Source organism: Hakea prostrata, chromosome 4, assembly GCF_041222555.1.
Source record: "Hakea prostrata isolate BN-2017 chromosome 4, UWA_Hpros_2, whole genome shotgun sequence".
In the NCBI taxonomy this organism is placed as follows: Eukaryota; Viridiplantae; Streptophyta; class Magnoliopsida; order Proteales; family Proteaceae; genus Hakea; species Hakea prostrata.
Window position 1 is genome coordinate 20,050,188 of NC_142603.1, and position 18,425 is coordinate 20,068,612.

The window sequence follows — 18,425 nt, forward strand, 5'->3', positions numbered from 1 at the left end:
ATACACAAAAGAAAAGAGAAAAATTATTCTGAAAAAATTGCACCTCCCCCATGCACCATTTGTTCTGAAACAAAGAGAGGACAAAATATTGCGTTGTCTTTGTTCCAAAAAATCCAGATCCTCCCAAGCGCATGTGTTTCATAATTCACAAACCAATCCCAATTTGAAACCATCTTACGTTCAATAGATCTTGATTTTTCTTCTTAACACTCCAAACAACTCAAGTCAATTTTTTGAGGCACAGTCCCGAACCGAAGGTTTCCACCCTAGTTCATTTAAGCCTCGTGTGTTCCAAGTATCATTTAACAGTCATGGAGAATTAGGAGGAGAAGCATTGCCTGCAAAACCTTATTTACATGTGGACTTCTGTCTCTCTCACAATGGGAGTAGACTTGAATGCAGCGCATTAAATGCGCAGCACCTGCTGCCAACAGTCAAAATCGAGTGTTGCGCATTTAATTCGCCGCACTAAAGTTGAACCCTCATAACAACCCATCAAGATTGGAGGATCATTCTTTATCCCAACATCAGCATCCACCTCACCACTCATATCTCCTATAAGGCATCAAATTGGGTTTTGAGTAGTTGGCTACATGAAATTAGTGACTCTCCTCCCCTTTAGTCATTTTTATCCCTAAAACTAATAATTTTGTTAAACCCTAGAATCTTTCGGCACTATCACCATTGGATATGAGCAAAGCCTATGACCACCTATGACCGCCAAGAATGGAGTTTTCTAGAACAAGCTCTAGTCAGCTATGGATTCCCCCTTCGATGGATAAAATGGGTCATGAAGTGCATTTCTACCACTCAACTTTCAGTGCTTGTGAATGGGTCCCCCCTGTCGCCCTTTACCCCGTCAAGAGGTTTACGACAAGGTGATCCTTTATCATCCTACTTATTTGTTCTCTGTGCGCAAATCTTGACTTCTCACCTCAAGCTGGGTATGCAAACAAAAAAGCTATGAGGCATCCACCTTTCGCCAGGTGCGGAGCGCATCTCACATTTAGCTTTTACTGACAATTTGATCATGTTTGGTCAAAGCTACTACTGCCAAAGCCAGAACCTTCCATAGAATCATTCAAGACTAGGGCAACAATTGAATTTTCAAAAAACCAGAGCTCATTATAGCCCAAGCACTTCATCGACACTCAAAAGAGATCTCTCCACTCACTTTCACATCACACCCACATCGGAGCTTGACATTTATCTTGGGATACCCCTAATTCCTAGAAAACTCAAAAAGAAGCATTGTGACTGCCTTCTCAATAGAGTTAACACAAGACTTCAACACTGGCGGGCCAAACATTTATCTTATGCCGGAAAGAAGGTACTCATTCAATCCACAATTGCCGCAATGCTTACTCATTTCAGGTCTTGCTTCTTACTGCCGGTCTCACTCACACACACACTTGATAAACTGTCTCAAGACATCTTTTGGGCTAATGGAAGCCAAAGACACATCCACACCGTCTCGTGGGACACAATCTGTAGCTCTACCCGAACTGGTGGTCTTAATCTTAGAAAGACCGCGGATTTTAACCTCGCCCTTCTGACTCGGAAGGCATGGGAACTCTTCAACCCCACGAACTCCCCAAGGGGACGACTGATTAAACAAAATTATTTCAATCACTGCTCTTTCTTAGAAGCTACGACACCACCCACGGCCTCATGGGGATGAAAATCAATGATTAAAGCAAGGGATCTCCTACGTCAGGGTCTCTTTATCCAAATTGGCGATGGTCTTCAAGCAAGCCCTTGGAACCCAAGCTGGATACCCGACCACTCACCCGATATTGGTTGTTATCCAGCAGCACACTCTCCCAGAAACATGTCTGAATTTATTCACCCCGAGATGGCTTTATGGGATAGGGACAAAGTTTTCGCCTAGTGTCCTTTGGAGCTGGCAATTAAGATCCTTGGCATCTCCCTCCCACTCCATCCGACCGCATATCGTTTCATTTGGAAACTCCATTCCTCATGTATGTTCACTATGAGTTCGGCTTACCGTCAGGTATCCTCCTCCCCAATCCCGACCCCTGACTTCAATTGGCTACGTTTGTCGCATATCCCACTTCCACCTCGGATTGTTTTTTTGTATGGAAGGTCATCCATGGCAAGTTACCCACAACAGACCTATTGCGGGAGCGTGGTTGTAGTGTACCCCCCCCCCCAGTGCCACATTTGTGGTTATCCCAGCACATCGGCACAACACCTCTTTACCTCTTGCCCTTTTACCATACAATTATGGAACACTATGCACTTGATTCAAGGGGATACATCCCAATCTTTCAGTTCCCATCTGCAAACACTGGTCACCCAGTCTTCTTCCACCTCATCCTCCAATCAACAAGCCACTTTCACTCTAATAGCATTGTGGAGTTTGTGGGGCTATTATAATCACATTACCCATTCCTCTCAAGAACAAACTATCCATGAAGCCCTGCAAAGATTCCAACATTCTATGGTTGCTTTCTCCCACCCCCCTTCCCCATCAACACAAGTTCGAAACCACAGTTAGTCAGATGGGAGCCCCCGGAGCCAGGACATTTCAAACTAAATATGGATGGATCTTTATTCTCTGAAAGGCATAGATCTGGTATCGAGGGCATAGCTTCGGGATAATAACCATCAAATGGTTTTTGCTTTTAGCCAAGGTACAGGTTGCTAGGACTCTCTTATTTCGGAAGCTCTTGCCATCCGCAGAGGTCTTGCTCTTGCACGTGATTTCAATCTATCTCACATATGTGTGGAAAGCGACAACCAAGCACTCGTGCTATCCTTACAAAACCCGATGTCCCGCAATAGCTGGAAAATCTCTCTCTTAATCGCTGACATTATGCAGTTAGCCTCTTCTTTTACTGATTGCACTTTCATGCATATTCCCAGAGAGGCTAACTTTGTGGCAGACACACTAGCAAAAAATGCTGCGATCTCTCAGGAGAACTGTGTGTATCTACATTCCCCACCCCCCCCCCTTTTTATCTTAGGTCCTTCATTTTGACTCCCGTATGTGTAAACTTCCTAGAGGATTTCTGTTGAATCAGTAAAGTATCTTTCTTACCAAAAAAAAAAAAAAAACTATTGGAGATGAAGACCGCCCTTCTTATCTGCCCAAGAATCTTCATTTTTTTTTTGTTTTCCCACAGCGGCTCCATTATTATAGTGAACAAGGAACCAATGATCGAGCAAAGCGATTCGTCAACCTCCCCAACCTCTAAACAATTTAGCATTTCAACAATGTGGTGATGCCCGCTAGTACTTGCAATCATCATCTTTGTGTCCACTGGATTTGTGAACTTGCACCAAGAGACAGGTCCATGGAGCTGTGATACAAACCCTCAATCTACAATCTAGACTGGTTACATGCTTGGGATCATTACTCTGGATGGTCACCCAGACAATGGAATCAAAGCACATTTGGGGAGATCTTCTATGATACAGAGGTGAAGAGTACAAAATGGGAGGGGGAAAAAGTGGGGTTTTTTGGCAGACAATGAGGGTGGTCCTCATCTGCAAGGATGGTGGTGCTAGAGGATTTTACGGCCTAATGTATCCTAAGGATTAGTTTTATGGGTAAAAATATCTATTGGGGGAGGGATCTGGCTCCTCTCCATGGAGCAAATCTCCTACAGAGTGTCCGGTGAGGTCTATTATCTGCCACATGGAACATACCAATCCAAAGGCCAAAACAAAATTACTCTTTTTACATAAATGAAACCACAAGATTGGAAAATAGAACCCAAACCCGATTTTTACATCTTTTCTCTTTCTCTAAAATTGATTTTAGATCTTGTCTTTTTTGTTGTCATCTTGTATATCCACCCTCAACGCGGCTGTCAGACTCAGTTGTATTTCATGTTTCTACCACGCTAGAACTTCTAACCCTTTCATTCATGCATCTTTTGTTACTAAGTTTCTTCTCTTTCGAGTCTGACTCCAACAAGTGAGTGAAATCATATACACACCTAAGAGCTTCTTCCATTAATGCCACTGAGTATAGAATGAAGGAGAGAGTGAAGGTGTTTGTTTTCAGGTTCTCGTCTCAAACAAAGAGCGACTAACCTAGAGAAGATAGGAGCTAGGAAGTGACACTGACAGATCTATTTAAAGAGAGAATCGAGTAGGAAGTGACGGTTGTAATAAATAACAAGTGATTTATGAAACAATAATTTTTTTAAATTCTTGGCCCAAATTGGGTTTGGGTTCAAACTTCCAATTTCGGTTTTTCTCATGAAAAAGAAAAAGGAAAAAAGTTTGCAATTTCTTTGTTTAAGTTTTACATCTCGTCCTTGAAAGTGAAAAACATCATTCTTCATATGTGTCTCTGCAACTTCTCAATCGGTGTTGGCTTCTAGAGTAATTTGATTCACCGTTTGAAAAGGCTTGAAAGCGAGATTGAAAGCTGAAAAACGAAACCATAAATTCTCCACATTCCCCATTATACTAAAATCCAAACTTCAACTCTTGCAAGCTTGAAGGAAGAAGATGAATGTCCACAATCAAGTCTAAAGAAAGGGGAAAGGTGTAAATCAAATAGGATTTTGAGTTCTATATTCGGATCTTGTGGTTACATTTATGGGAACAAAAGCAATTTTGTTTTGGCCTTTGGATATGGTATATTTCACGTGGCGGACTTTCAGATCTCACTGGGCACTCTCTTGGAGATATTATGTATGGAAATGAAGAGAGTCAGTGTTTTGACTAGGTTTGGAGACTCAAAAAGTTATTTTAGTCAGTTACATGAATAAAAACATAGAGTGGTTAATTTTGTAAAGAAAAACCTAAAAACTCCATTTCTCCAAGGTTAAAAGTATTCATATCGAGTATTACATCGATCAGGTGATTTTATGAATCATATCATCTTGTATCAAGTGTCATATCATATTGGCCAATGCATTTTAGTGCAATCTAATAGACAGGTCTCAAATGTATTGTGTCGGTTATATCTAATAGGATACGTATAGACTAGTATCACACCGTATCATGGATACCTCAATCTTGATTTTCCCTTTAAAAAATATGTACGAGTGACCTGCCTTGGATACTGATTGATGTCACAGCCACCTTGATTGGAACTCCTCAACAATATTTTCCCTCCGTGTGGGCCTACTAACAATCAACTCACCTCAATTTCTGAAAAAGCTTACTCCTGCACATTAAATGCACATGATCTTCAAGAGAGATTTTGAACCGTAGGATCCAAGTTTTGGTTGAGAATTCAATCTCAACCATTGAATCTCAATGGTCAAGATCAAAATCTCAACTGAAATTTTGATCTGATGATCCGAAATGTATCTTTTGATAGTCACGCGCATAACTGAAACAAGGTCCCTTGATTTCTTGATAGACGGACAAAACATCAATCGAACGATTACGGTGATAATGACCGATCGAACACACAACGTCCACCCAGTGCAAAGCTTCGGCGACCATTCATAAGCTACTAGCTGCATGAGAATAACGTTGTCCTCGTGTCGAATCTTCACACACCACACCAAGGCAGCCCCTTTGTAGCATTTACAAGGACACATATTCAAGCCAATGTAGCCAATCACATCGTGCTTTCTCATTCTTGACATCTACAGCATTACAGTCAGCTACTTCCTCGCCGTCCACCATCTCTCGTTCAATGAAAGACAAGCCAGTATCAACATCCGAGCTTTACTTTGCTATGCAAACTATACTTAGATTGAAACTTGTAGGCTAAATATCTTGACCACAAGTTTCGCATTTAATCTTTACCCTAAAAAAATTCATCTATGTGAAATGAGGCTAAACGAGTGTTGTTCCAAAATCTGATTGTGGGCTATCTGGTTCACTGCTGGACCAAGCCTGGTTACTGAGAAACAAAGAACGTGAGTCTGGGCCACCTCTGAGGACGAGAAGCCACCTCCAATAATTAAGTCAGAATCTGAAAAACACAAATCCCCTTGGACAGGAGTAAATGCTTCAAGAAGAAGAAATGTCCTTGAGTAGTTGTAGGAGAGTGAATGCCAGAGTTCTTGTTCATGGATTTACCCTAATTCGTGTATAGTATTGGCTTATATATCACGTTCATACCTCTAAAGTGGTAAGAATGTATCATAACCCTCTGATCCTCCCGCTCAAGATGAAGGGTTCAGATTGTCCACAGGGGGTAACTTGATCATCAAGCTAAGAACTTAATCTTGTTGAAGAAGCTTCTAGGCAGCTATATCCTATCCCATCCGGATCTAGAGATCAGAATCGCATAGACTTGGATGTGACAGCAATCCCCTCACTAAGTATTTAATGAGTCTTAGTGCATCGTCTGATTAGCCGATGACATTGATAAAGCCCGAATCCCCTCTGCTGTGGTTCACTTATGCTGCTCAATGGGGTTAACGGACATATAAGAACTATGAATCCCTACAACACTGAGACAGTGCTTCTCGGAAGGGTTGTCCGAGGAACCAACCATTGAGAATCTATCCTATGATTTTTTTTTTCTTTCAAAGGGGCTTTATTAAGCCAGGCTGAGGATGACGGGTTCACTCACCAGGTTAACTATAACCTCTATAACAACGAGTGATTGAGGTTGCGAACCCACTGAGATTCCTATAATTTTCTTCAGGGGCTAAGAGGTGTTGGTTTCAACCATAGAACAGCTCGGCGTTGGCATCTATCCTATAAATTTTATCACTTAATTTATTAATATAACTATAGTAATTTAAAAAATAACAAATATTCATGCGTATTGCACATGGTATTTTATTAGTAAAGAAATAAAAAGTCAAACAATTGGAAAACGAAGTTGGGTTTATTTGATGAAGGTCTCAGTCAATGGAAAGAAAGTTCTTATTTAAAGACATTAAGTAATGTATCAACTCTTCTAATTATGGAAACTATTTTAATCTCACCATTGTAGCTAGAACTTCAAGCATAAGAATTATTTGATGTTTTCTCTTTTGTTGCAATAAATCTTTGACGTGAACTTCATTTTTTTTTGTTTTTTTTTTAATAGATAGCCTATATTATAAGAAAATAATGAAATAATACATAAATTTACAATCTATAACAATATAAGCAGAAATAGAAATCTCAACCCCCGGCCTATGGTGTCAATATGCCCTCGTTGGTCCCCATATGACTTAAACTGGTAAAAGAATGTTCTTGCTACCCTGCTGGCAATCAACGAATGGAACTTATAGGATACTTTTGGAAATACAAATATTTAGGAGGTATTAATAAACCCAAAGGGAAATTGGAATATTCCATTTCATTGGTTGTCAAGTTTTCTTCACTATATCATTAATCTTACAGAGATTACCACCATAGACCAAAATAGGTTTTGTGCCTTCCTTCCAGACATGAGAAAGTAGATCAATAATATATTTAAGCTATGAAAGCATCTAGATTATGCAAAATCTCCATGTACACTTTTGATAAGTTATCCAAAATCATTCGTATACATGATGATAATATTCTCAATGCTTCAAGACCCCACATAAATCTTCTTGTGACTAATTCAATAATGTGTTACATATAGATATAGTTGGTTGTCACTTGTCACTTATTAATGAGTTGGTAATCGTTGAGGAGCGAGTATTATCTTCCCTTGAGAAAGCTCTTGCAGATCTTCCCCCAGGATTTTCTATCTGGTTCACCGATCTCAATTCTTGATTTTGCATCCTCAGCAAGTTCTTTCTGTATTATACCAGTCATTGTTACTGTATATATAACCATTTTAAATGTTAAGTTTGAAGTGAAAAGAACTAATGAAGTGATCACTTACTTGTATGACATTGTTGTTAGCAAGCCGATCTATGATATTACATAATATGTCTTTGGTGTATTCAGGGTGGCCTTGGATGCCTAAAATATGTTCTCCAATTGCAAACATCTCTACTCTTGTTTGCTCTGAGAATGCAATCACCTCAGCTCCCGAAGGTACTTCCCATACCTGTTTCACATTTGAACAGTGCTATTGTTATAAATGAAAACTAAACTTTTAGACAGAGAGAGAGAGAGAGAGAGAGAGAGAGAGAGAGAGAGAGAGAGAGAGAGAGAGAGAGAGAGAGAACCTCATCTTGATGGCACTCAATGATGGTAAGGGAAGGTGGGATTTCCTCAAGGCCACCAAAAGTGCCAGGAAGAGTCAAGTCTTCAACAATCCTGATTTTCCTCAATCCAAGATCCCATCCACCATAAGCTTTCCCAACCTTGCCACCCAATGCTCTGCACAGCACCTATATGACAGAAAAATAGAGAGACTCATAAGCAGATGAACTATTAGGAAAAAAGATCAAGATAACCCAGACCCTCTAATTAAATACCTGGTGTCCAAAGCAAATGCCAAGCACCTTCTTTTCCATGGCATCTAGTGTTTTCATAAGAAAACAAAGCTTCAAGATCCATAGCTCATTTCCATAAGCATCGCAAGGACTACCACTGATGACAAAGCCATGGTATTTGTGAAGATCTTCCATGTTAGGGAACTCTTCATCAATAACCCTAAATAAGTCCCATTGATCCCCTTCTTCTGCAAATGCATTAAGAAATACATTAAAGTACCCACCATATACCTCCTCCACATAATCAGAGTCCTTCGCTGCCAGTAACACACAATACCTCTTATGATCTCCAGAAACCATCCTCAAGAAAATAGAAAACGGGAGAAGATGGACTCAGAGAAGATTGGAGGAAGACAGTGAGAGTTAATACGAACTCACTTGAAGGGGATAAGTCTAAGGCTGAAGCAGACTTGAAAGCCAGTAGGGCGTGGAAGGAGAATGCATGGCTATTTGTAGTGAAAGAATACAGTTGGAGAATCCGGAAACACGGTTTTATATTCTTCTTTATCATTTAATGAATTACGTTCGTCTTTTTTTTCCAGAAGCTAATCACATTAGGTCCACTTGCTCGTGTTTTTCATGTGTCTGATTTTTTTTTAAAAAAAAAAAATAAAAACAACACAACACAACCCAACATGCGTTTGACGTTAAAACCTAATGGTGGGAATGAGATTTGAATAATGGGCATAACCTGCTGCCAATGGTCAAAAGGCCGAAAATGATGACTCTGTGAAATTTGGTGTAAATGCCTTAAACTTTACTATTTTAAATAGAAAGAAAGTATTAAACTTGGTTAACGGGCCGAAAAAATGATGGAATGAGGGGTTCACATCATCTACAATTCACACCCCTACAATTCTCTGTAATTCCTATCTAGGATTGTGACACGTAAAAGTTAATTATCCAAGGGTCAGAATTAGAACTCAATTAGGAACTGAATCTAATAAATTCCTAAAAATAAGCTTCAACAAAAAAGGAAAGACGAAATTGGGAGAAAATTTGGTATGTTTGGGACCCTCAAATGTAACAGGTGGGGTGAACTAATTTAGTAATTCTGTCGGCAAGGGCAGAGAATAAATTGATTGTATGAAGGGGACGGATTGATAATTTATGATATGTTTGGTGAAATCGAAACTCTATTATTTGTAAATTGATTTGCTTAGTATTTCATTTGTCTTCTATTAGAATAATCAATAGATAATTTTAGTGAATTAAAAGTGTTTTGAAACTAATACGTAGTTTGACTAACTCGATCTTCGTGGGAACGATGATATCCCTTTACATTTCTGGCTAACCACCCAAAATCTTAGCCGCCACTAATTCTCGGGCTTATGCTGCTAGGGTTGCTTCTAAGACGTCTAAAGCTTATCAAATGCCTACTACTACACTCAAGATGGTTTCTATAGATGATGCTCACAATGTCTCTCACCAATCCAAAGAGGAGTCTGAAGAAAATTACAATTTCTATAAGACCTTGGTTGATATTTTTTGTAATCTCAAACACTCGTCTTCATGTAAATCCAAATTCTACATTGTAACTCAGGGAATCCACATGATGACAACTACAAGAGTCCTTGAACACTTATGAACAAGGACTCTGACTCTATATAAGAAGTCATGTACACTACTCATTTACATAGTGAAAACATCTTAAACTCCCCGTAGACGTAGGTTGCATTTAACTGAACCATGTAACTCCCTCTCTCTCTCTCTCTCTCTCTCTCTCTCTCTCTCTCTCTCCCTCATATATTCTCATAGTTTCTAGCATGGCATCAAACACCAAGTTCTTTCTTCCTCCCTGCTTCGCTTCCCTCCGTCAACAATATTTTGGCCATTAAGCTCATGGAAAACAACTATTTACTGTGGATGTCTTAAATTGTTCCTCTTTTGAAAACTTATGAGTTATTTCATATTGTATGTGGCTCCTCAACATGCCCTCCCACCACTATCACCATTGAAGAAGACTCCATTCCAACGTGCAAGCCGAATCCTGACTATAACAAGTGGATTCGCTAGGAGAAACTTCTCATGTGCTAGCTTATTGCCTCTCTAACTAAACCTGTACATGCTCAAGTCGTTGGATGTTCCATTGCTAGAGTAGTTTGGCAACATCTTGAAACTACCTATGCAACACCATCTTCGGTGAAAATTATACAACATCACCTTCAATTGCAGCACATGAAACAAGGTAACAGTAGTATTCACGACAACCTTCTTCGCATTGAGTCCACTACATATCAACTTACGGCTGCAGTAAGACTGTTGCCAATGATAATATTTGTTTGCATGTTCTTAATGGTTTGGGCCTTGAATATTCAGGATTTGTTACTTCTATAGCTACTCCTAGGTTCCTTGTCACTTTTAGTGAGTTAAAAGGTATGTTACTCACTCAAGAAATTCATCTCAAGGATGAATTAACCTGTGACTCATCTTTTCCTATGGCTAATCTATCTTAGATTGCTAATGCTAGACCTTATTATCCTCCTTTTCGAGGTCAACCAAATAAAAGAGGAAAGACTTTTCATGGAACATCTACTGGCTATCATCCTCCAATTCTTGCCACTCTACCTATGCCCTCTCATGGTGGTTACAAAAAACCATTATTTGTTAGATTTGTGGTCATCACGACCATAAAGCTCGTGATTACCATCCACATTAAAATCATGTTATTCAAGGTATGACTAGTGCTTCCCCTTCTATGAATATTTCTAGAGTCTTTGGTGGCTCTATTACAGTTGAGACTTGGTATCCTGATTCTACACATCACATCACTAATGCCCCAAAAAATCTTCAAATGGTTCATTCTTACACTGGTTCGGATCAAGTGTTAATTGGTAACGATATAGGCTTGCCAATCACTCACACTAGTAGTCTTTTTATTCCTATATGCCACTCTCCAGTTTTCTTATAAAGTTCTTCATGTTCCTACCATTAAGAAAAATTTATTGTCGGTATCCCAGTTTACTCGTGATAACAATGCCATATTTGAGTTTCATCCTGATATGTTTTATCTGAAAGATCGAGCAACAAGGAATTGTCTTCTCCAGGGAAACATAGGAATGGGCTGTACCAGATGCACTTGGGCGATTTTTCTCCACAAGCACTCCTTGGTGAATGATCTTTAGTCTTCCAATGGCACTCTAGACTTAGACATCCTGGTTTTAAATTAGTTCATAGCCTTGTTTCTAAGTTTAATTTATCAGTTACTTCTAAGAGAATTAAATTTGTATGTGATGCATGTCAGCAGGGAAAGAGTCACAAACTTCCCTTCTTCTCTTCCAACTTAGTTTCTGTAGAACCTTTAGATTTGATTTATTTGGATGTGTGGGGATATTCGTTGATTATTTTTTTGATGGATTTTGGTATTATGTGATTTTTGTGGATGACTTTAGTAAACATATTTGGATTTATCCTATGCATTTGAAATATGAAGTTGTTGGGATTCTTCAAAAATTTAAGTTGTTCACTAAAAATTTATTTTTTTGATGGATTAAATGATTTCAAAGTGACTGGGGTGGAGAATACATAACTATCTCTATGTTTCTTACTTCTTATGGGATTGAACATCGCCTTCCTTGTCCCCACACACTTAAGCAAAATAGGGTTGTTGAGCGCCATCACAAACATATTGTTGAAACTAGGCTTATCTTATTAGCCTACTCTTCTTGCCCTAGAAAATATTGAAGTTATGCATTTGAAGCTTCAGTGCTTCTTCTCAATAGGATTCCTACTCCAGTTTTCGAAAATGTTTCACCCTACTACAAACTCTTGAAAGTCTATCTTGATTATACCTCTTTATAAGTCTTTGGTTGTGCCTGCTACCCTTTCCTTTGCCCTTATAACAAACATAAACTAGAATTCCAATATAGCATCCAAGTCTTTTTTGGGTACAATCCCTATCATTGTGGCTATCATTGTTTTAATCCTCAGATGGGCAAACTCTTAATTTCTCGCCATGTTATTTTTTATGAGAGGTAGTTTCCCTTTCAACATCAATCACCCAAAGAGGTTACCCATCAATGTCCACCACCTCTACCCTCTCTCCTTGCCCCCCCCTGGCCCATGTTACCTAACCCTATCCCACCTCCATCATCTTTAGCCCCACCGCCCCCTACCCTTCTTCTGGGCCAAATCCTCCTCCCTTGGGCCCCACATCTCCCCTCCCTCTCCCACACCCAAGTCCTCCACTCACCCATGGGAACCCGCTCCAAAGCCCAACTTCCCCTAGAGCCCTTCTTGCCTCCACCTCTAATCAAGCATAGCTTGAACCTACCTCTTTCACTATTGCCAACAAATTCTCTCAGTTGAGAATGGCTATAGATGAGGAATTTAATTCCCTCTTAAGAAATGACACTTGGTTTTTTCTTCTTCCTCCTGCTCAAACTAATGTTATTGGTTGCAAGTGGGTGTTTGAATTAAAAGGAATGTTGATGGTTCCATTGAAAGACACAAGGCCCAGTTGGTAGCTAAGGGATTCAATTAACAAGAAGGTCTTGACTACAATGAAACCTTTAATCCTGTTGTCAAGCCTACTACAATTAAGTTGGTTTTATCTCTTGTTGTCTTCCACTCTTGGCCTATTCGCCAGCTAGACATACATAATGCCTTCTTATGTGGATTCATAAATGATAAAGTTCACATGAAACAACTGCCAGGGTTTGTTGACTCTTTTCATCCTGATTATGTTTGTCGTATTCACAGATCTCTATATGGCCTTAAACAAGCCCCCAGAGCTTGGGTTGATAGACTCAGTTCCTTTTTATTAGAGTATGGATTTGTTGGATCTAAGACTAACCCTTCACTTTTCATTTATCTTGAAATTTTTGGTCCACTTGATATCTTAATCTATGTGGTTGACATTATTGTTACTGAAAGTTCTGACTTGTTACTAGCTCACTTTATGACTGCCATTGCCTCTATGTTTGTTGTAAAAGATCTTGGTCAATTACATTATTTTATTGGGATGTCTGTGTCTCCATTCTCTAATGGTCTTCATCTCTGTCAATAGTAGTACATTATAGATCTTCTTCATAGGGCCAACTTGAGTGATTGCAAGCCTGTTACCAACCCTCTATCTACTTCTACATAGTTGAACAAGCTTTTGGGGGAGCTCATGGCCAATCTACCTTATACAAAAGTATTGTGGGGAATGCTACCATGACTAGATTTGAGATCCAGTTTGTCGTCAACAAAGTGTGTCAGTTTATGCAGAGTCCGAGTCTTGATCACTGGTCTGCTATTAAACATATTCTACAATACTTAAAGGGTACCATCTCTCATGGTGTTGTTATAAATAAATCCCCCAACATGACATTAACAGCCTTTTATGATGCTGACTAGGCGTATTGCTTTGATGATTGCAAGTCTACTAGTGGTTATGCTATCTTCTTGGGACCCAACATTGTATCTTGGAGTTCTCACAAACAAACCATAGTAGCCCGCTCCAATACAGAGTCTGAATATAGAGCCCTGGCCAATGCTATTGTTGAGCTCACTTGGCTCCAATCTCTCCTACATGAGCTACATGTGTTTCTGGTTGATGCCCCACTCCTCTAGTGTGACAATATTGGTGCAACCTATCTTACTACAAACCTTGTTTCCCATGCTCGTACCAAACATAGGGAGATTGACTTCCACTTTGTTCATGATAAGGTTGCCAAAGCATATCTTCAGGTTTGTTTCTTATCTACTAAGGATCAACTAGCTGACATCTTGACCAAGCCGCTCTCTATTAGCATTTCACTACTTTGCTGGCCAACCTCAAGGTCACCACTTGGCAAACCACCCAAAACCCTACTCGCCACTTCCTCTCAGGCTTATGCAACTAGGGTTGCTTCTAAGACATCAAAAGCTGATCAAACTCCTACTACTACACTCAATATGGTTTCTAAGACATTCAAGTGCAATGGATCATGTTACCTCAGATCAAGGTAAGCTTTCTCACCTAATTCCTTTCAAGGGTTTTTTCTGGAATAATGGTAGGCAATAGAACTTATCTTCCAATTACTCATAAGGGTTCTGGTGACTTGGTTGTCAGTGATTCGGCTTTGGCTCTACATGATGTTTTGGTTGTCTCAGATATTAAAAATAACCTAATTTTTGTTTCCAAGTTAACGATTACTCTTGGTTGTGTAGTAGAATTCACTAATTCTGGGTTCCCTAGTCAAGGATGCTCACATTCATGTGATATTAGCATCGGGGAGTAAGAGTGATGGTCTGTATGTTTTTGATGATGCTGAAACTGTATTAGGTCATAAGGCTTTGTTTTCTACTCGTTTTTGTTATGTTTTTGAAGACATCTAGCACCAAAGGTTGGGGCATCATTTTCCCCATGTTACTTTTTTTTTGAAGTCCAAGGGATTTATTTTTGTAACCTGTAAATCAAAACATGTTTGTGGCAGTTGTCAAATGAGCAAAAGTGCACAATTACCTTTTATTAGATCTTTCACTAGATCAGTAGAACCCCTTCGACAGAATTCATTGTGACTTGTGAGGGAGAGCACTAGTTTCTATTGTTAAAAAGTTTTGGTACTATGGCGTTGTTTGTAGATGACTTCTCTCGCTACACTATAGTTCATCACATTCTTGTCGAGGGACTCCTGCCCAAAATAGTAGTGTGGAGAGAAAACACATAAATACTTAGTTGAATTGGGTCTTGCAATGTTGTATCATGCATATATATTCCATTGTGTTTTTGGGTTGAGACTTTTCCCATGTCAGTCGTTTTAATTAATCGATTGCCTTCCGGTGAACTTGATATGCAAACACCTTTGAAGCTACTGTTTGGACAAGATCCTAAATATTCTTCTTTGGGAGTTTATGAAACAGCATGCTTTCCTTATTTGGGACCTTATGCTACTAATAAGTTTGATCCCAAGTCCTTATAATGTGTGTTTATGGGTTACAGTGACAAGCACAAAGGTTATAGGTGCTATCATCATGCTTGTAGCAAAATGTATATTTCAAGAAGTGTAACTTTTGATGAATTACTTTTTTCATCCAAGACAGCTGCAACTGGTTCTATTGTTTCTTCTTCTTCAACTATGCAAGTAAGTAATTTTGATGGATGGGTTGTGATAAGGATAAAATAACACCAAACTGGATTTGACCACGGACGGGTCAATAACTCGGTCAGGACTGGTTCGGAGGTTGAACCATCAAGTAGCATGAGGATGAAGGAACCCAACAGTTATGGAAATAAATGTGCTCCGTGGAATTTGGGATACACGATCGTGCCCTACAAGGAAACTATAACTAACTCCGAAAGATAGGAGAAAAACCCTACGATTGGACGGCCACCAAGAAAGGGCATGGACAAATCCAACGATCGAGAATAGAAGGTAAGCCCTATATAAACTAAAGGCTTGCACACAACAAAGGTATCTAAATCGTTTCCCTAAAAAAAGGTGATTCAATTAAGCTTTGCAACTAGCCAGAGCCTCGTGGTGATCCATTGCTAATTTAACCTTCGGATGTGGCTTCCCAAATGTAGAGTCAACCCACATCTAATCTTGTTTTGCAGGTAAGCATTAAGGAATCCGAGGCTAAACAGTTTTTGGACGCATCATTTGGTGCCATCTGTAGGAAATGCTTCCTAAAAGCCATGGTAGACACCAAATCTACAAGGCATTAAAGTTAGAACTTCCAACCTCCTTTAGATGAAAACCTTCCTCCTCTAGAGGGAAATCATGTTCGTGAAGGAGAGTAGCACAAAGAAGAAGAAATCACTGGAGGAGCCTGTTTGAATGATGGAGAGACCTAGATGATTCCAATCATTCAAGGACAGGTGAACCAAATGCAGGTTAAGTTTCTCGAGATGCAAGCAATGCTTCGCACGATGGCCAGACGCTTGGGAGCCCCAAGGAACCTGAATCTCCATAATCGTGAGGAGGCTAGAAGGCAACCCCGGAGGACTAAAAGGAGAAACTCCCCAATAAGTGGGCATTCTCCTCGCAGGGAAAGAAATCCAAACCGAGGGCCGAACGTTCGGCCGCCTCAAGAAAGAGACCTAAGACCACTTGAAGAACATGGAGAATGTTCAGGAGTGAGAAGGACGGGAGAACTGCTGAGGAGAAGCAATCCCAAGGGACAAGATCGGTCATAGGGAAGCAAAATGGTGACCCTAACGAGGATCGAGAGAGGAGTACGAATGCATTAAGCAACATCCCAAAGATCAAACAGAGACAACGTTCGGTCGTCGAACGTAAGGCAGTACAGATCGATTGGGAATTGGCTGATATAAATAAGAAACTGGGACCCTGGGAAGGTCTTTTTGATGAGTAGCAACCCCCAACAGCAGCTTGTTTAGAGGCTTTTTGCTTTCAAGAAATCAAAGGAGAAGAAGTCTTTTTGCTCTCCATTTCATTCTCAGGTTGTTCCCTAGGGTCTGAGTGGATGAAGGACAACCAATGGTCGGTAATACTCTCACCTTGATCACCCAATAGTTCAATTGAAGCTGAGGGGCTAGGTTGGTTGGCAGAATCTTCCCCATCCATCATACAATCAATGGAGTAATCATGAAATGTCCTGCCACTACCCATTGAAGAGAAAGAAAGGGATTCTACAGGTTTCTAGAGAAAAATGGAAGCCTAGAATCCTAAGGTAGAAACCCCAAGCCCAAAATAGAAAAGAAAATGAGGGAACAAGAGAAGAAACAGAGCAAAGGCCAAGAAACTTGTTCAAATCTTAGATGGAGTGATACTTGGAGCTGGAAAACTAAAAATCACAAGGAGTTTGCTGGAGACTTCAAATGCAGCCGAGTTTGCTAAATAACAGAGCAAAGGTGAAGCTAGTGAATGGAGGGGTTTAAATAGATGTGACAAGGGTTTGGACGAATGATATTAATCTCAATCAACGAACGAGGATGAACGACGATTTGAGTGGTAGTAATCAACGAATGAGATTAGTTGAGGATCAATGGTTGAAGAACGCTGATGGTTTCGAGCGTGAGATTGTCATGATGGCACTAGCTCCCTAGGGCCACGTGGCGGTAGCAGCGTAAGTTATAAAAAGTGTAGGTGGCTCGATGAAAGTACCGTTCCGCAGGTGTGAATAAATGCGACGTTTGGAAAACAAGAGGATGTTTGGCCTTCAACATTCCAATAATGGTGCTCATGATCGAGAAAAAACAAACCAAGCCATCGGTCATCGCATCCCAATCCCTTGACCTGAGGGGCTCATGATAAAGATAAAATAATGGTGAACCAGGTTCGACCGTGGTCGGGTCAATAACTCCAGTTGGGATTGGTTCGGAGGTTGAACCATCAAGTAGCGTGATGATGAAGGAACCTGACAGTTATGGAAAGAAACGTGCTCCGTGGAATTTGGGATACACGATCATTTCATACAAGAAAACTGTAACTAACTCCGAAAGATGGAAAAAACCTACGATTGGACGGCCACCAAGAAAGGGCATGGACGAATCCAACATTGAGAATAGAAGGTAAACCCTATATAAACTAAAGGTTCCCATACAACAAAGGTATCTAAATCGTTTCCCTAAAAAAAATGTGATTCAATTAAGCTTTGCAACTAGCCAAAGCTTTGTGGTGATCCATTGCTAACTTAACTTTCGGAGGTGGCTTCTTGACCATGGAGTTGGCCCACGTCTAATCTTGTTTTGTAGGCAAGCATTGAGGAATCCAAGGGCTAAATAGTTTTTTGATGCATCAGGTTGTTTACAAAGATGATTCTATTGAGTTAGATAATGGGCATGAGATTTTTGGTCGTTTGGATTCTGGTTCTAGAATTAATAAACCATGGTTTGATATTAGTGGTGACCAAGTTGCTCAAGTTGATCTTGGTGATATGAATGTGGTTAATGGTTCAGAAAGTGAAGTTGTGGGTAATTCAAATCTACTAGGAATGAGCTTCATAATGAAATACATGATGCTTTGAATTCTGAGGTTATTTTAAATGGGGCCTCTGATGTTAATTTTTCTTATAGTTAGTCCACTCAACTTGTTCAGCCCAGTCCAAATATTGTATCTTCAATTCAACCCACTTTTAGTCATATGGTTACACATTCTTAGAGTTGGGGTTATTAAGCCCAATCCGCATTATATACTTATTGTGTCCACTATTTCACGTGAGCCTTTTTCTGTGAAAGAG

The 18,425-nt window shown here is 39.9% G+C and overlaps 1 protein-coding gene across 1 annotated transcript; it reads right to left on the reverse strand.

Moving 5' to 3' along the window:
* Positions 1–7,478: 7,478 nt before the first annotated feature.
* On the reverse strand, positions 7,479–8,719 carry LOC149018388 (gamma-glutamyl peptidase 5-like). The gene is made up of 4 exons (XM_089154349.1): positions 8,298–8,719; positions 8,046–8,210; positions 7,757–7,924; positions 7,479–7,668 (listed from the first exon to the last, which is right to left on the reverse strand). Exons 1-4 carry the CDS (start codon positions 8,613–8,615, stop codon positions 7,570–7,572), a joined length of 750 nt encoding a protein of 249 aa, XP_089010475.1. The 5' UTR covers positions 8,616–8,719; the 3' UTR covers positions 7,479–7,569.
* Positions 8,720–18,425: the final 9,706 nt, after the last annotated feature.